The sequence below is a fragment of the Equus asinus genome, chromosome 12 (genome assembly GCF_041296235.1).
Source record: "Equus asinus isolate D_3611 breed Donkey chromosome 12, EquAss-T2T_v2, whole genome shotgun sequence".
NCBI classification, from domain to species: Eukaryota; Metazoa; Chordata; class Mammalia; order Perissodactyla; family Equidae; genus Equus; species Equus asinus.
Window position 1 is genome coordinate 85,683,940 of NC_091801.1, and position 25,981 is coordinate 85,709,920.

At 62.2% G+C, this 25,981-nt stretch overlaps 2 protein-coding genes across 11 annotated transcripts; both read right to left on the reverse strand.

The window, feature by feature from the left end:
* Positions 1–4,187: 4,187 nt before the first annotated feature.
* On the reverse strand, positions 4,188–9,639 carry VPS28 (VPS28 subunit of ESCRT-I). Of its 2 annotated transcripts, none has more exons than XM_014858212.3 (10): positions 9,527–9,639; positions 7,943–8,009; positions 7,301–7,329; positions 7,148–7,185; positions 6,767–6,856; positions 5,659–5,764; positions 5,434–5,535; positions 4,820–4,873; positions 4,606–4,697; positions 4,188–4,526 (listed from the first exon to the last, which is right to left on the reverse strand). In XM_014858212.3, exons 2-10 carry the CDS (start codon positions 7,977–7,979, stop codon positions 4,409–4,411), a joined length of 666 nt encoding a protein of 221 aa, XP_014713698.1. In that variant the 5' UTR covers positions 7,980–8,009; positions 9,527–9,639; the 3' UTR covers positions 4,188–4,408. The 2 variants fall into 2 exon arrangements, with proteins under 2 accessions (XP_014713698.1, XP_014713699.1); XM_014858213.3 differs by having other exon boundaries at positions 7,943–8,052; positions 9,527–9,600.
* A 160-nt stretch (positions 9,640–9,799) lies between these two features.
* On the reverse strand, positions 9,800–23,116 carry TONSL (tonsoku like, DNA repair protein). 9 transcript variants are annotated; one of them, XM_070481897.1, is made up of 26 exons: positions 22,714–23,116; positions 22,526–22,621; positions 22,098–22,240; positions 21,345–21,528; positions 20,841–20,970; positions 20,365–20,536; positions 20,162–20,276; positions 19,449–19,594; positions 19,200–19,352; positions 18,891–19,016; positions 18,574–18,769; positions 16,996–17,051; positions 16,805–16,894; positions 16,413–16,485; positions 16,175–16,338; positions 15,965–16,088; positions 15,066–15,826; positions 14,881–14,957; positions 14,338–14,488; positions 14,177–14,255; positions 13,325–13,626; positions 12,999–13,164; positions 12,515–12,690; positions 11,984–12,057; positions 11,297–11,430; positions 9,800–10,062 (listed from the first exon to the last, which is right to left on the reverse strand). In XM_070481897.1, exons 1-26 carry the CDS (start codon positions 22,736–22,738, stop codon positions 9,869–9,871), a joined length of 4,107 nt encoding a protein of 1,368 aa, XP_070337998.1. In that variant the 5' UTR covers positions 22,739–23,116; the 3' UTR covers positions 9,800–9,868. The 9 variants fall into 9 exon arrangements, with proteins under 9 accessions (XP_070337998.1, XP_014713576.2, XP_014713574.2 ...); XM_014858090.3 differs by having other exon boundaries at positions 14,338–14,491; XM_014858088.3 differs by having other exon boundaries at positions 12,515–12,750; positions 14,338–14,491.
* Positions 23,117–25,981: the final 2,865 nt, after the last annotated feature.

Here is a 25,981-nt window from a genome sequence, read left to right on the forward strand (position 1 = left end):
GGCTTGCGCTAGCCTGCCTGCCACCCCTTAGAGCTGTGGGCAGGGCCACCCTCTCCACTCCCCCAAGGATCTGGGGTGTCACCTCCTGTGGCCCTCTCTCTAGGGGCTGCCTCAGGCACAGGGGCCTGGGGCAGAGGTGCATGGGTGCCAGCACAGTCTCACACAGACCCCATCCCCAGCAGTCCACCGGTGAGCTCCCCAGCACACACCCTTGCCCCCCCTCTACACACCCTTGCCCCACTCCCCTCCCAGCCCCTTCCAGCGGGGCCTGGCTGGCTCAGGCAGCTTAGACCACCCCCAACCCCACCCCACCACCGCCACCCCAGAGCCTTTGAGGTCCCAGTTGGGGGTGGAGATGTGGGGCCCTCTCCTCCTAGGCCCTCCGTGTTGGGGGTGGGCTGGAGTCCAAGGGAACCGATGAGGTGCCAGCTCAGTCATGCTCCCCCACAAATGTTCCAGAGAAAATTCCCTAGGAAAGCCGTACACGGACAAATGGGAACCTGAGTCCTCCACCATCCCCCCCCACCCCAACATTGCCTTCCCCTGGCCCGTGGGGAGGGGCTCTGCAGGTGGGGAGGAAGTGTGGCAGGATCCTGGGCTCTAGGCCCAGGGGGGTGGGGGAGGGCTGTGGCTCCCAGCCCTGCTCCCTGCCCCTCCCTGCAGGTTCCCTCTCTGGCCTTTGAACCCCTGGGCCTTATCTCTGCCTAGTTGGCAGTCTAGGGGAAGGGGCAGACCCCAGGGAGCCAGCCAACACCACCACCCAGGTCTCAGGGCAGCCTTGCCTTTTGGAGGGCCCCTCCTCACCTGGTTCAGTGACCCCTGACCCTGAGGGTAGATATGACATACAGCCATGGGGTGGAGTGTGGTTGGGGTGGGGAAGCCTAGGCCCAAGGACTTTGTCCCCAGTGTCCTTTGGCACCCAGGGCAGGGCATCAGGCTTAGGACAATGTCCTGGGCCTGGGGTCAAGTGCTTCTCCTGCCCACCCCACCCACACACATGCTGGACAGCACCAAGATGTGACATCCATGGGTCCTAAGCGGGTGCTGGGGCAGGGGAGGGGATGGGAAGAGCCTTCAGGATCTAGATGATTCCCGGATCCCTGGGTCAATGAGGGAAGCGGGAGAGCTTCAGACACCCCCTCACACAGTTCTGAAAACTGTGGGCCCAAACTGGTCTTTTTCCTCACCTACCACATCAGGACGGCTGGGCCAGCTGGAGCTGGAACCTGGGACCAGGCTGCTGCCTTAGGCCACTACTCAAGGGTCTGTTAGCTTCTGGGCAAAGGTCTCAGCCCAGCCACCCACTGGCCTTCCCCAGGTCCCTGGCTGAGGGGCAGACCTGCCTGAGCCCTTGAGGGCTTAGCACATGGCTGGCACTCCCCTCAGCAGCCCCTCACACCTCAGCAGACCTCAGTGCTGGCCCACATTCCTCTGCTTCATGTCCCCCCACCTCTCCCAGCCGATGTCCTCCTTCCTAGCCTAGAGCAGCCACAGACAGAGTCACCAGCTCCCCTGCACACCTGCCTGCCCCCCGCCTGGTGCTGGGTTGTCCTCTGGGTGCTGCACCCTCTCCTATATCCACAGACCCCTCCTGCATCATTCCGTCATCCAACAGGCACACTGCAGTCACTCCTGTCTTAAAACACATGCCCATGTTCACAGTGGCCAACACACAGAAACAGCCCAAGTGTCCATCTATGGACGGACGGATAAACAAAGTGTGGTAAATACATAGAACTCAATATTATACAGCCTTAAAAAGGAAGGAAGTTCTGATACACGCTATAACATGGATGAACCTTGAAGACATTATGCTAAGTGAAATAAGCCCATCACAGAGAGACGCATACTGTGTGATCCCAATCATGTGAGGTCCCTAGAGGAGTCGATCTAGGGACAGCAGGCAGCATGGTGGCTGCCAGGGGCTGGGGGAGGGGGATGGGGAGTTGTTTAACGGGGACACTTTCAGTGTGGGAAGATGAAGAGTCCTGGAGATGAGTGGTGGTGGCTGCACAGCACTGTTAATATACTTAACGCCACTGAACTTAGAGATGTTTAAAATAGCAAATTTTATGTTTTATGTATTTTATTGCAATAAAAAAATATAGACTGGGGGCTGGCCCTGTGGCCCAGTGGTTAAGTTCACGCGCTCCACTTTGGCGGCCCAGGGTTTTGCCGGTTTGGATCCTGGGCGCGGACATATCACCGCTCATCAGGCCCACACAGCACAACCAGAGGCACTCACAACTAGAACCTACAACTATGCACCAGGAGGCTTTGGGAAGAAGGAGAAAAAAAAGATTGGTGACAGTCGTTAGCTCATGTGCTAGTCTTTAAAAATAAAAAAAAGAACCTCCCCTGGTCCTTTGCCCCTTCAGCCCTTGACAGTGCAGCCCTGGATCTGGCTCTGACAGCCTCTCCCAGGTTCCCCAGAAGCCCTACCTCCCCCCACTCTTGTCGAGGTCACTGAGAGCCCCAGAGGACAGACCTACTGGTGTTTCTCCTTGGCTCAGTCTGCCCTGGACCCCCTGGGTCTCCTACCCTGGCCCTGGTGCCCCTTCTTTGGCTCCTTTGCGCGTCTTTCTATCCCCAACCTCCAAGCATGGCAGTGCCAGTCCTTGGACCTCTTGGGTAGAATTCCTGGCACCTGATTGCAGGCTTCTGCCCCACAGACACGGAGCCTTTGTGCTGCACACTTCCCTCTGCAACTCCAGCCTCCAATGTCCCGCCATCCACTTGACAGCTCCCCTTGACTGTCTGAGAGACAAACCCAACTCAGCCTGTGCAAACAGAGCTCTGGCTACTCCATCCCAGAGCCCCCGCTCCCCCACAGGAGTCCACATTTCAGCTGGAGCTCTTCCATTCGTCCAGTTGCTCAAGTGCCAAGCCTGGGTGTAATCCTGGAGTTCTCACCCTCCACCGCATCCAGCCCAGCGATAAATCCTGTAGGCACAACTTGCAGCACAGTCCACATCAAGAACCTGATGGTGTCATCACCACCACCCCACCCCGCCTGGGCCTGGCCTCCCACACCAGTGGCTCTGTCTCTTCTCTTTCCCCTCTGTTCTTCTTTTTCCCCTGTAAAACCCAAGTGATAATGGGGACATGCCTCTGTTCGGAGCATCAACCCCTGCTCCCCTCTTCCCCCTGTGGAACCTGGCTCCCTCCTTGTTCTTTTGTCCAGGGTTGGCCAGCTGGCCCTGAGTGCCCCATGTGAAATGGCACCCCTCCACTGGCAGCCTTCAACCCCGCTTATCACCACCTGAAATACTACATGCCTTGTTTTGTGCTTCTTGATCCCACAGGTATCAAGAAAGCACCATTAAAAATGAGAAAATGCTACAATTAAACTCCAGCGCATCCCCAACCCCAATGCGAGAGTTGCTAAAACATGAAACAATGTATCTTGGAGTCCAGAGCTTTGGTCTTGTGGTTTGCTGCTGTCCCCCCGTGAGGACAAGGACATGGACGTGGACACCACAGGGCAGGGCTGCCTTCAGTGCTGACAGTGTCTGCCTTGTAGCAGGTGCACAGTAAACACTAGTAAATGAATCAGTGTTGGCCTTTGCACACCCATGTCCCCACCTGTAGTCTATTGCTTCCCTCACCAGGCCTCAGGCTAGGCTGGCCCAGGAGCTCTGTGGCACCTACTGGCCAGGCCTTGCTCCCGTGCGAGAACACCCTTGGTGGCGGGCAGGAGGACAAACTGCCCCCATCATGACTTACGTACTGGGCTCCAGTAAGCCACCGTACCTAGGGCCCTGCTGTGAAAAGTCAGAAGCGCTGTGCTGGCCTGCAGTGTCCCTCAGGATGGGGAGATGCTGGAGGGGCTGTAGCCACATTTCCAAACCTGGGGCGACACAGCTACCGCTGCCTCTAGCCAGCTGGGCCCCAAGCTGCCTGGAGTTCTCAGACAAGGGCTGGAGAGGTGGGTATGGCAGGTGGCCTCCTCTGTGGTCAGATTCAAGCCACATCTGGCCCAGGTGAAGGCTCACCTGCCCTCGTTTGCCCAGGCAGTGCCCACCAGGGAGGCTGTGGCCCCTGAACGGGCACTCAGGCCCTCCTCTGATGAACCGGCTGTGTGCTCAGAGCCTGAGTGCTCCAGGATGGCAGGATCCCACCTGAGGCCCAGAGAGCAACAAACATGCGGGGTAGGCCTGATGGGGGGAGTCGTAGACAGTAGCAGAGACGTTAGAAAGCATCTTTATTGTGAGGAGGAGAGGGGCCTCTGGGGTCAAAACACCATAGATGGACACACAGACAGGGCTACTATAGACAGCAAGAGCTGTGCAGACCGTCCAGGGATCGGGTGTCCGAAGGAAGCAGGAACAATCATGGGAGGCTGTGGCCCTCCCCTGGGCCCACCTGGTCCCTCCTCCCTGCACAGCCCGGGCGGGAGACTGCAGGCTCAGGCATGCAGGAAGCGGTTGAAGGCGTTGTAGGCTGACTCCAGGTCGAAGAGCATCTGGCGCACCTGGGAGTCGTCTAGCTCGTCTGATGCTGACATGCCGCTCAGGGTCTGCAGCCTGCAGGAGCACAGTGCTGGCGTGTGTGGGCTTACAGAGCTGCAAGGGCACACAGCAGCTCAGCTAAGGGGACACTCACCATTGGCTGACGGTCTGTCGGCCCTCAAAGTCAGGGGGCAGGTGGCTCATACGGTGCATAGTCTCCATTAGCTCCCGCAGGTCAGGCTGGATCTGTGGACAAGGCTACACTGGAACCACCCCCTGTCCCCTGCTGTGTGCCAAGCCTGCTCCCTGCCCCCCACTGCTGGTGCTCCGAGTCCCCCAACCCACCCTGCCCGACCCAGGAGCCACACCTCGTCCATGGCCCGGATCTCCAGGCGCAGCTTGTCCATCACTGTGATGAAGAGCTGGAGGCAAGTGTGTGAATGAGGCAACACAGACCCACCCTAAGCTCTTGAGGATGGAGACCACCTGTAGCCTACAAGCCTGGCTCCTCTGCAGGGCTGAGCCCAGGTCAGCCCTCGCCCAGCCCCTCTGGCCTCAGGAACCCACCTCTCCCTCCTCAGCCTCAGCTGTCTGGTCCCTTGGGGCTCCTCCTGCACCCCATCCCTGCAGCCTGGGGCTCCTCCCCATGCTGCATGGCCCATAGACGTGGGGGCTGCTGCTGCTCATGGCCCCGCTTTGGCTGGGCCTCCTGGGGCTGTGGGAGCCCTGGCTGTGTTGAGCCTGGGCATGACCCACATGGGTCTCAGGCTGGGGAGGACCCTCAGGGGGGCTTCCTGGATGCTGCCCAGGGAGAAAAGCCTGCCCACCTCTCTCATTCCCAGCTATGGGGGGCTCCCACCCAATGAGTCCAAATGCTGCACAGCCCTGCAAGCCCCAGGACTCAGTGTGAATGTGTGACCATGGCCGGCAGCATCGGCCTTCCTGCCTCCCTGCAGGGCTCCCGGGAGGCCATGGGGCACACCGAGACGACATCTGCAATGCAGCGGTTGAGGTTGCCCTTGTCGTCCTTGATGGTGATGGGTCGGTCCTCCTTGATCCTCTCCATGGCAAGTGGGCAGTCCAGCTGAGGGAGGGCACACAGTGCTGGGCCTTGCAGGACAGCAGGCCTGTGCTGGCCAGGCCCTGTCCCAACAGCACCCACACTTCCCACCTCCCGCCCCTTGGGGTGGAGGGGCAGCTCACTCACACGGAACTTGCGGCAGAACTCATCAATGGAGCTGATCTCTGAGCCCTGAACCTGTCGGAAGGCAGCTTTGTACTGGACCAGAAGCCGGGAGCAGGCTGCCGTGTACCTAGGGAGAGGGCCAGGCCGCTGCCCTCAGCACTGGGCCAGCCCTGCCCGGCACATGCCGCTCTCCCTTGGCCCATCCAGGCATGGGGCAGGTGTCCCGGAGGGCTGGGTGACAGGTCAGATACGGGCTGTCGAGGGGAGACTGGGGCGTCTACACAAGGAAGAGCTCTGGATGACAGGGGAGTGCAAGGTATGGCTGCCACACACGACCAGGCCTGGACTGTGCAAACTGGTCCCAAGCCCAGCACTAGGCAGAGGCCTGGCCAGCCCCTCGTGCCCGCTCTCCTGGGATGTTGACCATGCCTCCACATCAGAAGCTCATGGTCTGGGGCAGGCCCCGTGGTGTAGTGGTTAAGTTCAACCATGCTCTGTTTCTGTGGCCTGGGTTCACGGGTTCGGATCCTGGGTGTGGACCTACAACAGTCAATGGCCATGTTGTGGTGGTGACCGACATGCAAAATGGAGAAAAACTGGCACAGATGTTAGCCCAGGGTGAATCTTCCTCACCAAAAAAAACGAAAAAAAAAAAAAAAGTCCTAAGGGGCGGGCCTGTTTCACTGAATAAAGACCCTACGTACCTCCTGGACACCAGGCCTGGCCAGCAGCACCTCACAAACTGGCCTCTCCAACACTCCTTCTCACTTTCTGAAGCCCTCTCACTGATAAGGACATCTGTGCCCAGGAGAGCAAGGCTGGGATGGAACCCCAGCACCAGGGTGGTGGGCACAATTCTCCCCTGGGACACTCAGTACCACCATCAGGACTTCCCCAGCTGAGACAACACTGAGGCCACCAGCACCTAGGGGCACCCTCCTGGTGCTGGGCAGGCCCCACAGAAGTGGGCAACTCACAGCCTGACAGAAGAGGCGGAGACCCACACGAATCCCCAGCTCGGGCCTCAGACCCTTGCTCTTGTTTCCTACTAAGCACCCAGGCCCTGGAGGGCAGAAACAAGCTTCCGAGGATGGGTGCCATCGACGGCACAGGGATGGCAGGCTCTCACTCATTGGGGGTGACACAGTCCTTGATGTATGCCTTCTCCAGGGCCTGCATTGTCTTCACAACCGCAAACAGCTCTGCCATGTTGTCATACCTAAGGAGAGTGTCTTTATTGGACTGTGTCCACCGAGGCAAGGAAGCCGAAGCCCCCAGAGCCCGGGGCACAGCCGCCCGGGCACAGCCACGGCAGCTCGGCACAGTCTGCCTCTCCCACCCGACCCTCAGCAAGCCTCCACGGCACTGCAGCACTGCTTCCCCAGCCTGACCCCATGTGCTTCTGACCGTCGGTGTGGGGGTGGGTCTGGGGTTGGGGGAGGTTGTCTGGGGGAGGCGGGCAGGCATGGATGTGTTCCTTGGGGGTGGGCAGCCTGGGTGCTAGACTCACTTCTCCCGCTCCCGGGCATTCTTGTACAGCTTCACTTCCTGTTGGAGAGGGGGCAGTGTGTCAGTGGCACCAGGGTGGCTGCAGGGTCCTGGGGAAGCTCACATGGGCATTGGCTGTTGGCCAATGCCAGCCAGGTGAGTGTCAGCCACTCACCTCATACAGCTCTGGCTTGTTTCCAGGGGCTGCAACAGAGGAAACAGAGCTGGTAGGCGGGCCACAAGGCGACCCCTAATGGGCCTGTCTGCCTGTCCTAGACCCATTCTCATTTCAGAACCTCTCCTGAGGTCTCTCCCTGTGCTGTCTCCAAGAGCCCAGAGGTAGCTGGAGGATGGGAATTCCACTCTTGGCCCCCCAAGTTCCTGGGGGGACCTGAGCAGAAGACACACCTCTGAGGCCAGAGGGCCACAAGCCAGGCCTGGCCCCTCGCCCCACCACTGTTCCTCAGCCCTCTCCCTCTACAGCAGGTGACCACACCTTGCTTATGGGGCAGAAACAATGTGTGTCACGTGCTTTGTGACCTTTCCCCTGGCTTGGTGACTCTCGGATGCCCAGAGCCCCTCAGAATCCAGCTGCACCAACCCTGTCATCTCTGCCCAGCCAGCCCCAGCTAGAGGTCTCTGGGCCAGTGATAAAGTGACAAACTGTACCAGCCCCTGGCCACCCCTTTAGGCCATGTGTAGGGGGAAACTTATAGACACCTCCCCCAATCCCCAGCCGCTGCTCCCATCAACCTCTGCAGCAGGGGCTGAAAGCCTAGGCCCTTTGGGTCCCAGGCCCAGCTTGGCCCACACTCACCTCCCATGCCCGGAGTGGCTGGGATCCCGTGAAACATCCTGCAGGCTCAGGCAGCCACACCAGAGACCTGCAGAGCAGAGCCAGCACCAACTCGAAGGTGACCCCTAAAACTGGAGCACTAGACCTCACAAAGAGCTTCCTGGTCCCCCGCAGAGGGATAGGAAACAACACCGAACACACAGGGCACTCTGTGCCCTGCTGGGAACACCCGTCCCACCTGGAGGCTGTCAGGAGTGGGTGCAAGAGAACAGAGCAACAGGTGGGGCGGGGGGCGGGGGGGGGGGTGTGCCTCATGGCAAGTCAGGGCAGGCTGCTCTGAGCCAGGTGACCAGGAGGAAGAGGAGATGGTAGCAGCTATACGCTGGGGAGAAGCATTTGGGCAGAGGGAACCACACACATCCCACAAATTTGGAGGAACAGACAAGCCAGGGGCCAAGGTCTTTCTGACTGAGGGGCTTCCTGGGGAACCAGAATGGAGAGGCAGGCGGGATCAAGCATGCAGCAGAAGGAATTCTGGTTTTCATACTAACACAGCTCGAGCTACTGGAGGGTTGAAGACAAGCTCTTGGGGCTCCCAGCTGGGCAGGGGGCTGAGAAAGGACAGAAGCAGGAGGCCCATGGGAAGGTCCTGGCCAGTCAGGAAGTTGATGGGGAAAGCTCCCGACACGCTTTGGAGGTGAACCACCAGACTCACTGATGGACTTGAACCGGGTTGGGAATTTAAAAGGAGCCAAGAATGACACCCTGTTTTTGGCCCAATGGTACTACGACAGTAAGGAGGACTGAGAGGGAGTCGCCGGGAAGAGAAGCAGGTTTGGAGGGCAGGCAGGTGTGCAGCACAGTGTGCCGTTTCGGGTGTGTTGGGTTTAAGAGGCTCTGCAGACACCCCAGGAGGCGTGCCTCATGAGGCAGCTGGAGGCCAGGCGAGAGGCCCAGGCTGGCAGCGCTGGGTCGGCGACACCGTCGGGGGGGATGGCCTCACAAAGAGGACGGTTAAGGGGTGAACGAAGATACAAGAGGAAGAGCAAGGCTGGAGGCCGGGGCGCCCAGGGCGCGGACAGGGAGGGGCCGTGTCCGAGGCAGGCGCAGCGACAGCAGACCCCTGGGTGTGGGTGCGGACGCAGACACGATGCGGCAGCCCCCTCGGACGCCGGGGAGGAGGGAGCCAGGTCAGACCGGACCGAAAGAAGAATAAGGATTCTGGGCAGGCCCAGAGAATTCCATTCCGAGGACGAATGACCCTGCAACGAGCGCACTAGCGGCCCAGCGCGCCCGCCGGGGACGCCCGCCAGGCCGCCGCGCGAGGCGCACTCGGGGGACGGCACGGGGCCGTGCTACCGGAAGGAGTGCGGCCGGGGCGGCCAGGCTCGGGCACGCCGAGAGCCCGGCGGTCGGGTCCGGGTAGCCGCCGCAACGAGGTCTCGCTCGCAGGCGCCAACCCCCGGGCGAAGCCAAGGGATTTGGGGTCCCGGGCGCAAAGAGGGTAGCCCCCAACGGTGCGAAGACGCCCGCGGGCCTAGGCCAGAGTCGCCGCGCCCATCCAGCCAGCGGGCCCCTTCCCGCCCGTCCCCCGGCCCGCGGTACCTGGGCGGGCTCGCCGGATCCCGGAGATGGCGTCGGGGCGGGTCGCCCCCGCCTGCGCCTGCGCGCACCCCATCGGCCCGCCCCTCACGTCTGCGCACGCGCGCGCCGGGGACGGCCCCCGCCCTGGCCACGCCCCCGACACCGGGGGCGGGCACTTGGCTCGCGATCTGTACTGCCGAGGCTTTGCCCTCGCCTTTAGCGCCTCTAAGTGGCCGGAACTGCCCGCAATTCCGGCGGGCTCTCAGCTTCCCTACAGCAAAGTGGACACCCGCCTTGGGCCTTGCGGCAGCAGCCGCTCTGATTTATTAGGGCTTCCTGGAGGAGGGGGACGGGGCGGCGCCGTCAGAGGCGCCTGAAGAAGAGCTTGGGGCCGCGGTCCAGGGTGCATGCACCAGGGCCCGGATGGCTGGGCAGCAGCTGGCGCAAAGTGTCCCGGTCCTGAGCGGAGAGGCGTCTGCTGCACAGCTGCAGCTCCTGCAGCTGCGCGGTGATCTTGTCCCAGAGGCCCAGGCCCAAGGGGCCCTGGACGGCACAGCCTGCAGAGGGGGCAGGGGCAGGAGCAGGCCTTAGAGTGGCTCTGGCAGGACAGAGCTGGGCGCGCCTGTAGGAGCCTGTAGTGTTCAGGCAAGCCCCATACGACTCCCAAGCCCGTGTCCTTCTCTCTTTACCAGTGTGGCCGTTGGGAAGAAACGCTTCCGCTGAGGCTCCAAGGGCTGCAGCCAGGCACATGGGCAGAAGCCCAGGGGAGGCCCGGTAACAGTCTAGAAAGGAGTGCTCTCCCAGAGGGGCTGCCTGGGACCATGGGCGCCTTCCACGGCCAGTGGTCACACAGAAGGGAGATCCGCCAAAATAAACAGCATTCACATCTGTGCCTCTGACTGTCTATAACGACACCTAGGTCTCTCCATCCATAAAATGGACACAATATGGCTGCCTGTGAGTCTCAGGAGGACACTAAGCTTCCAAGGCTTGATCCTCAGAGGCCAGAGAGTGCCCGGTAGGCTCAGGACCCCAGGGAACTTGGTGAAACAGAGCAGATGCCAGCAAGCCAGGTGTGTGGGGAGCAGCCCCTCAGCTGAGTGCCGCTCTCCCACCAGCCTGCCTTCTTCAGTGGGGCCTTCCCAGAGCAGCCAGCCTGGCCTGTGGGGTAGGGACTGAGGAGCAGGAAGAACCCAGGGGTTCCCCATGTGCACACCAACTCCCAGCCCTTGTCCTCCTGGAGGGCAAAGCCTGGTGCTCTCCTGCCCAAGGCCCCATCTGGATGTGCCAGGCTGCTGGGTGGTCAGTTTACCAAATGCACCACCCCTGGGGTCATCCTCAAGACAGCTGTGGTGGGGTACTGTGCCCTGGTGTGACCAGAATGAGAACAAGCTAAGTCAGGCCACAGGCAGGGAAACGAGGGTCAGAGCTGCCCCTGCCATGAAGTCAGAAGGTCCCTTGGTGGCAGCTTTCACCACCCTGACCTTGAGCCCCTCCTCTCGCCAATGGGAATGAAGTCCCTGAGGAAGGGGACTCCTCAGCCATGGACCAGAGTCAGGCTGAACAGGCCAGAGACCCCACGCTCCTCCTAACCCATCATTTTAGGAGCTGGGTTCACACCCCTTTCCAGTCATGCTGGTCACTTTTCCCCACTGTGTCACACTTGCTGTCTGGCTGGTGGCAGTGATGGCCCCTTCAGAGGAGCCAGCTGGGCCTCAGGAAGGTCCCTGAGGAGGGATCTCTGTCATCAGCCCTGGTGTGACAGGTGTGGCCACCACACTGAGGGCTCACCTGACAGGCTGAGGAAGCTGAGGCCTTGGGGTCGCTCCTTGAGGGCAGATAGGAGCTCCTCCAGGCTGGCACAGCTGATCTCAGGATTGGCAGACAGGTCCAGCGAGATGAGTGAGGGGCAGAGAGGGAGACATCTGAGACAAGGGAGGAAGCATGAGGGTAAGCTTCCAGAGACGGAGGCCCCCACCACTAGGCAAAGCTGCCCCAGGCAAGCCCACAGCTCTATGAGCCACAGGCCAGGCCCAGCAGGTCCTGCCCCCAGCTGGGCACAGGCATAGGCGCTCCCCCAGGGCCGGCCGGGCACTGCCAGGGCCAGGACCACAGTGGCCAGGCCTGGGTGTGACTGCCTGGCTTGGGTGCCCCTGACACTCCCAAGAGCCAGCCAAGGCTGGAGGGTCATGAGAGCAAGTGGCCCTTGTGTGGACTGCTGCACAAAGAGTGACAGGAAAGGACACAGCAAGGGAAGGGCTCTCAAGAGCCACAGGACTGTGGGAAGAGAGAAACACGAAGAGGGTCGGGCAGGAGGCAGCGGAGAAGCTGGAAGGAGCCAGGCCTCGGGGCACACTTGAGGAAGGAGCGGGCACCTCTGTGGTCCTTCCCTGCTGGACCCAGCTCCCCCAGGCTCCTGGGCCTGGAGATCAGACAGGGGAGCACAGGAGGGCGGGGGAGCATGGGCAGGGGCGTTACCTGCTTAGGTCTCTCACTGCCTTGTCGCCCAGGTGGTTTGCAGACAGGCTCAGGTGTGCCAGAGCACAGCCTTCCTAGATAAAGTAGAGGCCCAAGGGGGGCCAGACTGAGTGGGGCGCCTGGCCTCCCTACTCCCCACACCCAGGAGGCCGGATATCTTTCCTTTTCCTTGGGAACAAGGGAGCAAACACTCTCTGACCCTGGAGGCACCAGTGGAGAGCAGCGTCCCCTGAATTTGCAGATCAGAAGGAAACACCTCTTCTTCTGGTGTGAGTCACTCCTGCCACACAGGGACCCAGCCTTGCCTGGAAGAGCCCCCTGGAGAGTCTGGTGTGCTCCTTGGGACCTGTCTGGGGCCCTTCCTGCTGGCCAGGAATTAACAGCCTGAGGCAGGCAGCTCTCCAGAAAGCTTCCCCCGCAGCTGCTCTTCCGTAACCTGCAACCCTCTTTCCAGCCCCCTGCCCCCAGGCTTCATCTGTGGGACCTTTGGCCAGGGTTCCTCTGGCTTGGCGCCCCTCCCCAACTGCGTACCTTGGTCAGGTATCTGACCAGGGGCTCCACCAAGCTGGTGTCGTTCTTTATGGCTGCCACGGAGTTGAGCTCCAGGCGCAGGAGGGTGTGGGTGGGCAGGCTCTGCAGGGCCTGGGCGAGGGCGGAGGTGCCCAGGACGTTGTAGGACAGGGACAGCGTCTTCAGGTGCTTGGCATCTGCACCAGGGCCCAGAACCTCTGTCAGCTCCATGTGGCCATCAGCACTGCTGTGTAATCCTGGGCCCAAAACCCTCATGACCCTCTGGGAAGCCCTGGGGTTCTGTGCACAGGGAAATGGAGGCAGCTCTTGCCCAGGGTCTCCCAGCTGGGAACAGGGGAGGGCCAGACTGCTGAGCCCAGCTTGTCTCCACCATTTCTGGGTCCCCTGACTATCCCCAGTGACTGCCTCTCTGGGCCCTTGGGCACGCCCTTCTGATGGCAACTGGAATCCTGGGGCCAGGGAGCGCATGTGCCTGTCAGCTTACCTTGGAAGGCGCTGCCTAGGGCTGCCTTCAGGAAGAAGCTGGGGCCAAAGCCACAAGCCTGGAGGTGCAGGGTGCTGAGCGAGGGGCAGGCCTGCAGAATGGAGGCCAGGGCCTGACCACAGCCATCCCCAAGAGGGTTCATGCTTAAGTCCAGCTCCTCCAAGTTCTGCAGAAGACACAGGCCCCGCAGAGGATCTGGTCTCCTTGCTGTCCCAGAGCTGGGCAGCAGCCGGCACTCCCAACTGCACCTCTCCACCTAGTGACCAGCTGAACGCCTATGTCCTGACCCTGCCCTGATGACCACCCGCTGCTCCCCATGCCTCTACCTGCAAGGTGGTCTGCCCCAGGAGGCCCATGGCAAGTTGGCGCAGGCCTTCAGGGCCCAGATGATTGGAGGACAGGTCGAGGAGGGTCAGGTTGGGCACAGTGCCCAGGGCAGCCAGTAGCTCGGCGGCACATCCGTCCCCTAGCCGGTTCCCTGCCAGGCGTAGCTCCCGGAGTGCTGTGTGCAGCTTGAGGGCCCGTAGCAGGGGCGTGAGCTGGGCCTGGCGCAGGGCCAGGGAGCAGGCACTGAACAAGGGGCCTGAGCTGTGGCGCTCCATGGCCTGCAGCACCTGCTGGTGCTCCCCTGGAGGTGGGTGGGTGTCACCAGGGCCAGAGCCTACCTGGTCTGCCCTGTGAACCCAGGACAGCAAACCAGGCGGCCCCTCCTTACTCATGAGCCATGGGGCACCCAGTGGAGGTGTTGCAGGGCCCACTCCCACCAGCCCACGGACCCAGCACAGTGTGAGTCCCATGTGTGGCTGGTGGATGGTGCTGATCCATCTCTGCTGCATCAGGCCCTCCCCAGAGGGGCCCTGACCTCCATCTGCCACCCCCACACCTCAGAGTCCCTGAGGCAAGCTTCCTTGGAAGCTTTCCTGGCAGCTCCCAGCTGTGCCAGACTTCCCCGCACTGGGCTGGTCTCCATGGCTCTGGTGGCTCTCTGTCCCACCTCCAGATGGAGCCATCTTCCCCTACCTGCCATCGACAAGTATGGACACTGGGTGGGGAAAGAACACCTGAAGACAGGTGTGGTGGGAGGCAGCCTTGATGGATACCCAGGAGTGGCATGGGGAGGAGGAGCCTGCATACCCAGTCCTGCTGCCTAGGCCGCTGAGGCCCTCCTGGACCCCTACCTTGCTCCAGGCTCTGGCAGGCCCTGCGGTAGCGGTCAGTGAGTGGGGGGAGGTCCCACGAAGTCACTTCAGCCAACACCTGGAAAGCATCATTGCCATGTAGCCCCAGGGCCCCCAGCGCCAGGCTACACCCCGAGCTCAGGGCCCCGGCTCCTGCTCACCTCCTCATTGCTCTGCAGCACGTCAGGAATGGGGTCCTGTGGGGCCAGGAGGGCCCCGTCCTTTTGTAGGGTGAGCCGTGGCAGCAGCCCACAGGCCTGATAGTAGCGCTGGGCAGCCTGTTCAGCCAGCCAGGCCACAGAGTGGGCTTCCCTGCTGTGGGGATGGGGGCACGCTGAGCCCTGGCCCCACCAGGTTCCTGCACACACCGAGGAAAGGCCCCCGGTCCAACCATCTCTGCTGTGGGTTGCCAGCTTCCCTGTCTGGCTCCTTCCCTCTCCTCTGCCCCTGCTCGGGACACCTCCAGCTCCTCCAGGTGGTTCCGGGAGCCCTGACTTGACCACCCCGGACCCTGCCTATGCCTTACTCTGGCCTGTGGACTCAGCCCAGCTACCCAAGCCCCTGGGCCAGCAGGAGACAAAGTGAGCCATCGCACGTCCCGACGTGCAAACACGAGGGTTCCTTGGCCCCACCCCCTGGAACGGAGCCCACGGGGGCCAGAGGAAGTACCTGCCCCACCTGGGAGAGGGCAGGAGACACTTTACCTGTGTGGGACAGGGATGAGAAAAAGATTATCCTGAACTCGAACTCGAACCCGGATGGGAGGGGGCAGGACCGGACCCTAGTGGGGGGCGCAGGGAGGCAGGGGCTGAGCCAGGAGAGACAGAGCCCCTCATCCCCACCTGCCTTAAGCCAGGGAGCTGGCTCTGCTCTAGGTTCGAGCACCCACCGAGGGCTGGCCTGCCACAGGGGTCTCCCCGCTGGGCCCTGAGGCCCTGGGGACGTCGGGGCTCTGTGGGGGCTCTGCAGCCGAGCTGTGGTCTCCACCTGCCGCAACCTGCGCACTCCGACTCTTGAGATGGGGCAGCTGGCTCTGCCTGGCCTGGGCCTGCAGCCTGACAGGGCTCTTGTCTCTGCCCGATTCCAAGGCACAGTGCCTGGCGCTGTCCCCACCGCCCTGGGGGCGGGGCAGGCGGCGGCCCCGGTGGCTCTGGGTCAGCAGCAAGTCGTCTTCCAGCCAGTCCCCAGCCGGGCACTCCTCCTCGGGGATGAGCGCTGCCTGGGGGACGGGGGCCTCGCCTGCACCTCGAGGTGCACCAGGCCCCCGGCGGCAGCTCTGGGCACTGCCCACACCTCGGATGGCTGCCACATAGGCTGCCCGGCCGGCACTCGCTGTGGCTGCTTCCCTGTTGCTGGTGGGGCCAGGAATCCGGGCCTTGGTCTGCTGTGCTGGGGCAGAGTGCCGAGGCCTCTTCTGGATCGGCTGGGGGAAGCCCATGCTGTCCTCGCCCTCCGAGCTGCTACTGCTAGCCAGCTCGTGCCTGCTCCTCCGAGGCCTGGCCACAGCTGGCACCGCCTGCCCCTGGGAGACCCTGGCACTGGCCTGAGAAGTCTCTGGGGGTTCTGGGCAGGGGCTTGAGGGAGGAGAGGTCTCAGGGTCAAAGAGATGGTTACTTAGGAAGGTCTGGGGAGCCAGGGAGCTGTGGGGAGCTGTGGGGAGACAGAATTGACTGTGAGGCTGGGCGCGTACCATCCCTGCCACCCAGGGTAACTGCCCCTTGGAGTCAGGGCCCAGGGCACCCTCAGGCTAAGGAGCAACGTCCCTAGGGGTAAGAGGTCCCTGCTTGCCTTGGCCCAAGGAGGCCACCTGGAGCAGCCTCTCCATGGCGCCAGCCTTCTCTCGTGTCTCGCTGTCCAGATCCTTGTAATACAGCTTCACCCACTGCTGCAGCGTCTCCAGTGGGCTGTAGCCCTGTGTGGCACCCAGCTGAGCAGGGCTGGCAGGAGCAAGCCCCGCCAACCATAGCCCATGCTCACCTAGCCTGAGCCCCCACTCACCTTCCTGGTTCGGAGGGTGACTGAGGCCCCTCGCTCAATGAGCAGCTCTGCTACTTCGAAGTGGCCACAGTTGAGGGCATCGTGCAGGGGAGTGATGCCCTCACAGCCCTGGCCGCCTGGGTCATCCACTGCAGCCCCATGGTCCAGCAGGAAGCGGACAATGTCTGTGGACCAGGGGACATGAGTCAGCTCCCAGAGCCCTTCTCAGACCCTCCCCCATGTGCTCTCCCACACTCACCCAGGTGCCCGTAGTTGCAGGCTTCGTGCAGGGGTGTCCAGCCACAGTAGTCCCGAGGGTTCAAGGGGTGGCCCTGTGACCAAGGACGGGAAGGAGCGTGGCCTCACCCCAGGGCTCTGAGGCCTGGGGAGGGCTAGGGCCTTGGTCTCAGAGCCTGGAGCAGCCCCCACGGATCCATTCCCTGGCCCAGCCTGGCCCTGGTCCCGCAAGAGCGAGGGAGACACTGCCCCACCATGAGGCGCAGCCCTGGGAGGGCCTCAGGGGCTTGCACAGGGCCAGCAGCCACGGTGCTCCCTCCAGCCCCCTGGTCCAGCCCTGTCCCCTTGGGGAGACAGTGTACCCATCGGAGCCCCTGCAGCTTGAAGGGTGGCTGAATGGGGCGGTAGGCACACCTGCCTCACGAGATCCTGGACACGGCCCAGCTGGCCCTCGATGCAGGCTCGGTGCAGCATGGTCTCCCCCACGTCATTGCGCCGACTCCACTGTGGGACAGCCACCCCAGAATGGGGAGCAGAGGTGTGAGGCAACCAGGCAGTGCTGGTGAGCCCAGGACGGGGATACACACTCACCCTGCTGTCCTCACCTCAGTCAGTCTCCGCCGACCCCGGCAGCTCTGGAGCTCCTCCTCCATCTCATCCTCTGCAACAGAGCCGAGCCCACCACCCCAGGTGAGCCAAGTGCCCTGCCCTCCCAGGCCTGGAGCTGACTCCTAGCCCACTCCCAACCTTGCCTATGGTCACTCCCGGCCGGTCCCTCTGCCCACGGGGGGCACTCTTGACCTTTCTTCCCACCTGACTCCCTGTCCACCATGTGCTGACCTCTCGCCCTGTATGCAGACCCTGCTCTGTGGGTCAGTCTCTCCCATCCCAGACCTCTGCTGTCCCTCTCCTGGGAAGCCTCCTTGTCAAGTCACGTCATACTTTAAAACTAGCTTGTCCCTAGAACCCGGATGCTCTCTACCTGAACACTCCTGGCCCTCTTTTCTTTTTTTTTTTTTTAAAGATTTTATTTTTTCCTTTTTCTCCCCAAAGCCCCCCGGTACATAGTTGTGTATTCTTCGTTGTGGGTCCTTCCAGTTGTGGGATGTGGGACACTGCCTCAGCGTGGCCTGATGAGCAGTGCCATGTCCGCGCCCAGGATTCGAACCAACGCAACACTGGGCCGCCTGCAGCAGAGCGCACGAACCCAACCACTCGGCCACGGGGCCAGCCCCTCCTGGCCCTCTTTTCTGCGTCCAACTCCTCCCAGCTGTTCTCTGCCCAGTCCCACTCTTCACTACTGCTCTTGCTCTCTGCTCCCTCCTATGCCTCTGACTCTTTCTAGAAACTTCTTTCTCTCCACAGGCTTCTCTTACTGGGACTGTCTTGAACAGCACTGCCTAAAGCTCCTGTCTTTGGTCCTCTCTCCCCGCCCCTCATGTGGCTTCCCGCACCCACACCAGTGACATGCAGACTGATGACCCCTAAGGCATGGCCCGAACTTCCCAACGGCCCTGGTCACTCACCAAGAGGTTCTGGAGACCCCTCAAGTTCAAAACGGAACTCTCCCCTCCTGGCTTCAAGGACGAGGTCCCCACTCCCCACCACTTAGCCAGAAACCAGCTGACTCCTTGTGCTCTCCCACCTGGCCCCAACCCTGCCCTGCTTCCCTCTGCCCTGAGAGGGCTTCAATCCAAGCCCACCCCAGCCTGTCCCTCTTGGCCACCTTCCATGAGGCTGACCATGCTGGCCTAGGGGAAACTGTACCAGCTCCTGGCTCTCGAGGGTTTTAGGAGGTGCTGAGCTGCAGAATGGCAGCCAGTGTGCCATCTCCGCTCCCGCCTTGCCTGGCTTGAGTCCCAGCCCTCCCATGGTGCCATAGCCCCAGGTCTGACCCTGCGCCACCTCCCCCAGCGGACACCCACAGCTCCCATCCCTGGCCCCCCACCCAGAAGGTCCCAGGACTGCCCCAGCTCCTTGCACATGCCCCTCCTCCATCTGCCTCACCGGCATTGGCTGCCCCTCCTCCGAGGGACTGTCTCCTCCTGTCATGAGCCTGTGAGCAGGCCCCTCGAGGGCCCCACGCTCACCAGCTCCAGTCCAGGGCCTGGCTCAGAGCAGGCATCGGGGAGGAAATGCCAGGGGCAGCCAGCAAGGTGACCAAGGAGGTGTTTGGGCCTCACCGCTCTCTGAGAGCTCCACCTCGCTGGCCTCCAGGGTGTGGTCATCCCCCTCTTCCTCCTCGTCCTGGTCCTGGTCCTGGTCCTGGTCCTCCCCATCGTTGGCAACACTCAGCTCCTGCAATCTGGCTTCAACGCCAGGAGCTTCCTGGGGCTGCAGCCTCAGCTGCACGGTGTGGAAGTGCTGCAAGACCTGCCTCTGAGGAACAGGGTACAGGCAACTCAGGGGCCCCAGGGATGTCAACTGCCCCAAGTGGAGAGAACGAGGGGACAGGCAGGCTGTGCCTGGGGTCTCAGGGTGGGTGGGTGGGCTCCCACACCTGCAGCTGGGGCTGCTGGGCCTGTTGGGCACAGCTGAGAGCCTTCTGGAAGCACGGCGCCAGGAGCTCATAGGCATCGCCAGCCTCTTCTCGGGACAGCGCAATGTTCAACCAGGTCTTGGCTTCCTGGAGCAGGAGGATGAGCTCAGTGGCTACTCCCTACCACATCTAGCTGGTCACAGCCATGGCCCAGCTCCCCTCTGCGCCCACATGAGACAGGAGGATGGCAGCTCTGGGAAGGGAATGCAAGAGCCATGGGGACAGAGATCCACTATGTGCTGGGCAGGGCTGGATGCCATCAGCTCTCACCTCCAGGGCATTGCCGTCACGCAATCTCAATTCCTCCTCATAGTGGTGCACAGCCCGGCGGTGGTCCTTCATGTCTCCCAAGGTGGCAGCCAGGGACACGTGGATGACAGCCAGCTCAGGCCCTGGCCTGTTTAGCAGCTCTGCGAAATGTAGCTGGGAGGCAGTGACAGTGAGGCCAGGGCCGCCCTACACCTTGCCAGCCCTGAGTGTTGTCGCCCCTCTCCTCCCACCCTAGCCAGGGGTGTGCACCTGCTTCTCGTAGGCCTTGGCCGCCTTGGGGAAGTCGCCTGCCTTGGAAAATAGGTCCCCCAGCTGCTCACAGATGCCCATGGCGCCTTGAGGGTCACTGCCCTCAGCCTCCTCCAGCCGCTGCTGCAGCTGGACCACTGCCAGCACTGCCAGTAAGAGCCTCGTGCAAGGGGGCGGCAGAGCGTGGGGCTCCAACCCAGCTCTGCCACCTGTTAGCCGTGTGCCCTTAGGCAGCCACCCACCCTGTCCGGGCCTCTGCTCACACACTGGTAAGAGGGGGTATAGGAGAACCTATCTTGCAGGACCGCGAGGATTAGAACTAACAAATAACTTGAGCAGTGCCTGGCTTGCAGCAGAGGGGAACACTGTTGACTGCCACTCGTCAGTCCTCCTGGTTGCGGGCACTGTCCACTCCATCCTCAGTAGGCAGGGATGATTTCTGCCTCCAGCTGGCCAGTGGAGATGCTGGCTCACACCTAAACACCCAGCCAGTCTCCTGACCACCCTCAAGTGTCCCTCCAACAGGCTAGGTTTTGACTCAGAGAAATGGGGCTCTCCTCCCAACAGTAAGTAGGGGAGGGGCAGCAACATGTCCATATTGATGCTGCCATCTCCCCAAGGACATGTGCTGAGGCCTCCTCTACTGAGGGAGGGGAGCCCTCTCTACCCCTTCCCATGCGGCTTCAGCCTCTTGGGATCCCTTCCAGACTCACCATGCTTGAGAGTCCGGCAGATCACTGCCTTCTGCAAAGGCTTCTGGGAGCCCAGCCTGTAGGCCTTCTTCAGGGCTCTTTTAGCAGCCAAGAAATCCCCCAGGTCTTGGAGGACCTGGGGGACAAGGGAAGGTGAGGCTTGCAGACTCCCCAAGGCCCAAGGCCTCCCAGGGGCTGAGCCCAGAGCCACTGAGAACTAGCACCTGTGAGAGGAGCAGGCAGCATTCGCTTTCCATGAACTCCTTCTTCATGATGCGTGCGCACTCCCGGGCCCCCTCCAGGCAGCGCATGGCCTGGGAGTGCTGCCCTCTGCGCCAGTGGATGGCACCCAGGTTGTAGCGGGCGCGGAATAGGTCCTCGTAGAGGTGGTTCTGCCTGCGGATGGTGACAGGTGCTCAGAGTGCCCACGGCACTCTTACTTTGGGACAGCACAGTGGCACCTGAAGCACTGACAAGCAGCTGCTGATGCCACTTGGGATTCTAGCTCTGCCATGCCAAGCCTGTTCTTCCCTCAGCACATGGCACACACACACGTGCCAGGGCTCCTCTGCTAATGGGAAATGGACGGGGCAGGGGTGAGGTCCAGCCAGCCTGCCCTTTCAGCTGCCCATCCCCCAGCTACTTCCACCAGGAACAGGGGGTTCAGCTCCCTCCTGGGGCTGAGTGGGGGGGGTCTTACTCAGCGAGAAAGATGCTCTTCTTGAAGTAGTCGTTGCACAGGGCCATCTGCTGCAGGCTCTCGAAGGTGAGGCCCAGATTGAGATAGAGTCGGGTCCTCATCTCACTCAGTTCTCGCTTGGGCAATGTCCCTGGAAGATGCCCTCTCCAGACACTCAGTGCCTCATCCCCACTTGGGGTCTCCAGCTTTGGGCCCCGTCCAAGGCCTGTCCAGTCTCTCCCCCACCCCTCTTCCCACCTCTCACTGTGGGTGCCCGGGATCCTGCTGCAGGCAGAGTGTGCAGGCACAAAGAGCAGACAATTGCCAGATGCCAGGCTGCAGTGAGCACAGGCCGTGCATCCCCTCATGGGGGCGCTCCTAGGGACAGATCTCAGCCTCACAAAGGGAGGACTCAGGCAGGTGGACCCTGCCATGCTGGCATGATGGGCAGTGGGGCTGAAGCTTCCCCTGCCTGCAGTTCAGGGGGCAGAAGGTGGGGATGGCCAGGCCCCCGAGGGCACTCACCCTGCAGCTTCTCGTCCACAATAGCCAAGCTCTTCCCAAAGGCAGTCTGTGCCTGCAGCAACGCATCCTGTGACTGGCAGTGGTCATAGATGTCCAGGTGGGTGCGGCCAATGGTGGCCCACGCCCTCTGCAGCTCGATGTGGTTAGACAGGGAACGGGCTAGCTCCAGGTAGTGGTGCTGATGCTGGGGTACAGAGGGATGGCTGCTGTGAACCATACCTCCGCCCCACCCCCCCGGTCCCCCAACTCTAGGGGGTCCCTACTCTTGCTCAGGAGAACCCTCTGCTCCTTGAAACCTCCACAGAGCACGCCAAAGCCAAACTATGCACACCCCATCTCCTCTATGCCAAGGGCTGCCTGTGGGGACAACAGCTCCACACTCTAGTCAACCAATGTCATTACAGGGAAGGAACAACGAGTGGGAGTTAGCTGAGCTGCTGCAGGGCCGGCTCTGTGTGGACAGGTCCTGAACCTCCAGCCAGCCCACAAACACTGCTCAAGTAATATTTTCCTTAATGGTTCCTGGGACCAGGCTCCCAAGAGAGGCTGTGTGTTTCCACTCAAGGAGCAGCCTACCATTCCTTGGCCCACAGCCCTCTGAAGGTGAGGCTGCATTGCACAGTATCTCCCTCTGGCCAAAGGCCTGGACAGTGGACACTGTGCTTCCTTCTTGAGAAAGAGACCCCTACAAAGTGTGGCCCAGCAGGGCTGGGTGTGGCCAGAGTGGGTGCTGGGGGGGGGGGCACCGCCCACCTGCAGGGCAGCGGAGTAGTCCTCCATCTCTGCCAGCCGCTCTCCGATCTTGCGGTGGGCCACAGCGCAGCCCAGGGGGTCGTTGGCGCTCTCCAGGAGCTGCAGCTCCTGCTGGTGCTCCCGCAGGGCCTCCGCGTAGCGGCCTGAGCAGGCGGGAGGGCAGGGCAGTAGGCCAAGGGCCGCGAGGGCGAGCGGGGCGGCGGCCAGGCCCGGGCGGCGTGCTCAGCAAGGCTCCCGATCCTCTGTCCCTCCCGGACCCTCCGGCCCCCCAGGCCCTTGCCTCCTCCCCCGTCTCTCCCGCCTCCGTCCTCCGTCCCTCCCGGCACCTCCTCCGGCCCCCCGGCCTCCCTTTCCCTCCCGGCTCCCCTGCTCGCTGCCCCGGCCCCCCAGCCCCGGCCTCCACCCCGGGCCTGGCGCGGAGCACGTACCATGGCTGGCCAGGAGCTCCCCCAGCTGGTGGCAGAGGGCGGCCTCCTCTCGCAGCTGCCCGCTCCTCTGGGCCTTGGTCTTGCCCTTGTATAGCTCTGCAGAGAGACGGACAAGGCCAGGACGCTGAGCCCCTCCATCTGGGGGGCCAGGCCCGTTCCCGGCCTCCGCGCTGGGCTCAAGGACTCACGGCGAAGCTCACGCTCCAGGCTCATGCTCCGGACTCCGCGCGCGGGGATCCGGACTTCCCGCGCTCCCCGGCCGCTGCCGCGGCCCCGCCCCAGGCTCCGCGCGCAGGCTCAGTCCCGTCCCCGCGGGCCGCGGAGCATCCCGGGAAGTGTGGAGCATCCCGGGAAGTGTAGTCCATCCGCCCGAAGCATCCTGGGAGCTGTAGTCTGGCTGGCGCCCGCCTCCCCAAACTCCGGGGGCCGCTGCCGAAGCTGAGTCCCCCCGCCCCGGCCCCGCAGCCGCTCTAGGGGGATCTCCTGGGCTCCCGCCCCGTGCTGCCGCTGATCACCCGCGCCCCCCGCCCGAAACCTACCTGCTCGTGCCACTTTACCTGCGGAACGCACCGCCCTCACGTAAGAGGAGGCGGGACCAGTTGCGCCCCTCCCACGGAACCGCCGAACCCGATAGCTCGGCGGCCGGCGCCTCTTGGAGTCGAGCCCGGCGCTGCTGGCGGAGGGGCTGGAGCTAGGCTCGGGGCGCCGTAGTGCAGACCACTCACCTGCGGAACCTGGCAGATGTCGTGCACCCCGGCCGCACCGTCAGGCCCTGCTGCCACGGCCCGCGTCCAAAGGCCTCGGAGGAGGCTGGAAACAGTGGGAGGGAGATGGACGCGCTTATTTTCTAGGGAAATAGAAACAGACCAATGGGGTAAACTCAGCCAGTGGATGCACAGCCAGAGTGTTGGAGATGGAGTGATGCGGCGGCGGATGGGTCCATGGGTCCAGGGAATGCTGCCCTGGGCCAGTGCCCGGCCGCAGGGGCGGGGCAAGGCCAAACCCCAAGAGCTGCAGGAGGTGGGCAGTTGGAGCGGGGTGGCCGTCCTCTTCTCTTGGAGGGTGAGGTGCTCTGCTGGGCCCCTAGTCGGGCCCGGGGCTTGGAGCGCAGGACAGGGAGGCACTGAAGCCAAGGCGGCCGTTTGGCGGGAAGGCTGGTGAGGTGTGCCGGGCACGGCGAGGGGCGAGGGTGGAGGCGGGGTAGGGGAGCAAGGCCACGGAAGCACAGTCTGGCTCGGCTGAACAGCGGAGGGAGCCTCTCCAGAGCTGCTATGAAGAGTGACCAGGCTCCCTCTCCAGCACCAGCATTCAAAGGCCAGCCCAGGTCCTGGGGGCCCTCTTCCCCTTCAGAGAGCACCCAACTTCTGTATGCCTGTTTCCCCACTGATCAGACAGGGATGTGTATATGAGGTGGTGCCCAGCCAGTGGCTGGAGGCTTAGGGTGGGGAGGCCACAGGCTGGGGGCCAGCAGGGGCGGCAGCTGACCCCTGGCCGAATGGCTAGCAGAGCCCAGGAAAGCCCATCCATGAGGCTGTCTTCTCATAAGGAAACACAGACAAAACATGGTTTGGAACTTTTTTAAAACTGTAGTTACATACAGAAAATATCCAGAGAACGCAGACCACAAAAGTGATGTGTGTCATTTCTGACGGTGGTAAAAACACCTCTTGCTCCGCTCTTTAAAAAATTATTTTTATTAGTTTTGTAAATGTCTCATTTTGGGTGAACTGAGGGATGTAGTGCTCACAGGGGAGTGGGGGTGAGGAGAGGAAACCTGGCTTGGCTTGTGCCACCAGGCCTCCCCCAACATCTGCTGAGGGTGAACCCCCACTTTCTCCAGGTCAGGATGCCAAGATGGCATGGGTCATGGAGACAGACCACTGCTATCTTCTTTCTAACAACACTGATGGGACATCACCCAGTAAATCAATGACCCAAAGTGAGATGCTGCAAAGGTTTGTGGCGCCAGCCCCCAGTGGTGACGGAGGTGCACTACAACTTCCCAGGATGCCTGGCTCCGCCAGATTGTAAGGCTCAGCTGCTGAGGTGACCGTCAAAGGGTGGGGGCCTTGCTGGGGATGGCGATGCTGGGATGTATTGGCAGTCCTCTCAGGCACCCCCAAACACACACCCACACTCCTAGAGGAAGGGCCTCACCTGGGTGCCACCGCACTCCAACACATGCCCTTGGGCTGCTGGAAGTAGTGGGCTGTGCGCCCCTGGCACATAGCTGACCCTCGTGCCACAGAGCCCAGCCCCTCCTGCCCCCGGCCCCACAAATGCAGGGCTGCTAGCCCCAGGGCTGAGGAGACAGGGCTGAGGGGGCTTAGCTGGCCCTGGTTTCTCCCTCCTTGTGGTCCCCTGCCCAGCCCCCTTGGGCAGCCACATACCTTCACCTGCACAGAGATCTGCTATCTCCCACCCTGCCCCACCCCAAGAGAGCCGCCAGGGGCCCAACCTTTTGCTGACTCAGTCTCTCACACAAGCACCCAAACGCACGTGTCTGGGCAAGCCTGCCCCTCTTCCGGCTCTCCTTGCAACATGGTCACTTTGAAATCCAGAAACTCTACAGAGGTGTCAGTCCCTGAGACACGGAGATGCAGTGACACGTGCCATCCTCTACATACAAGGCCCCATACGTGTCTACCTGAATGTCATCCTCTGTGCCCGCCAGCTGGGGGCAGACCTGAGGGCAGTGGGACTCCCGCCAGGCTGTGCCCAAGTCGGAGATCGCTGCCCCCAACGGTGTGCTGGGGGCTGGGCTAGGGTCTTTCTTTGTAGAGAGCAGAGAACTAAGCATAGCACCTCCAGATCCCCTCAGTGGCCAGGCAGAGTTGACCCTGCAGGAGGGGATCCCTTGCAAGCCCCGTGCCCTGGGCTGGGAACAGAAAGCTAAACAGGCTTCTCGGAAGAACTTGGGGAGCCGCCCTGGGGTAGAACTGACTCAGAGGGCTGTCTTGGCCACTAGAATCTGGGGTGAGGCTCCTGCTCTACCTCACAGCTCCTTCCCCCCACTTCTCAGCCCCTGACTTGAGGGCCAGTAGAAGGAGCCCTCAGAGAGGCCAGGCCTGCACCTCTGCACTCTTGCTGCCAGGGCTGCCCTGCCCGCCGATTTTGCAGCGTCCGGGCACTGGGGGACCAGGCTGGCAGTGGGGGGGGGGGCCTGCTCTGAGGCATGGGGTGGGCCTGGACATGGACAAAGGAAACGGTTCTTTGGTATTGAAGCAATGAAAAGCTATCACAGAAGAGCCACGTCTCCTAAGCAAGGGGGGTGGTGGCTAAGCTCTCCCCTTCCCAGTGGCTCCAAGGGATCTGGGGTTCTCCAGGCAGGGCTCCTTCCCACCCTGTGAGGCCCACACATCGGGCCTGCTCACTGCAGTCCTGGGGCCAGGGCTGCAAAGTCAAGGCTGGGAAGAGCCTGCCTCCCTTAGGTGAGAAACCAGCCTCTCCAAGCAC

Excerpts from the sequence above, each read along its gene's own strand:
- VPS28 (XM_014858212.3), bottom strand. The coding sequence starts at position 7,979 with ATGTTTCACGGGATCCCAGCCACTCCGGGCATGGGAG. Across the intron at positions 5,536-5,658 it reads AGTTCTGCCGCAAGTTCCGT|CTGGACTGCCCACTTGCCAT; the intron begins GTGAGTGAGCTG and ends GCCCTCCCTCAG. Across the intron at positions 4,698-4,819 it reads AGATCCGGGCCATGGACGAG|ATCCAGCCTGACCTGCGGGA; the intron begins GTGTGGCTCCTG and ends CCTTGTCCACAG.
- TONSL (XM_014858086.3), bottom strand. The coding sequence starts at position 22,738 with ATGAGCCTGGAGCGTGAGCTTCGCC. Across the intron at positions 20,537-20,840 it reads AAGAGCATCTTTCTCGCTGA|GCAGAACCACCTCTACGAGG; the intron begins GTAAGACCCCCC and ends CACCATCCGCAG. Across the intron at positions 12,058-12,514 it reads TGGTCAGATACCTGACCAAG|GAAGGCTGTGCTCTGGCACA; the intron begins GTACGCAGTTGG and ends TACTTTATCTAG.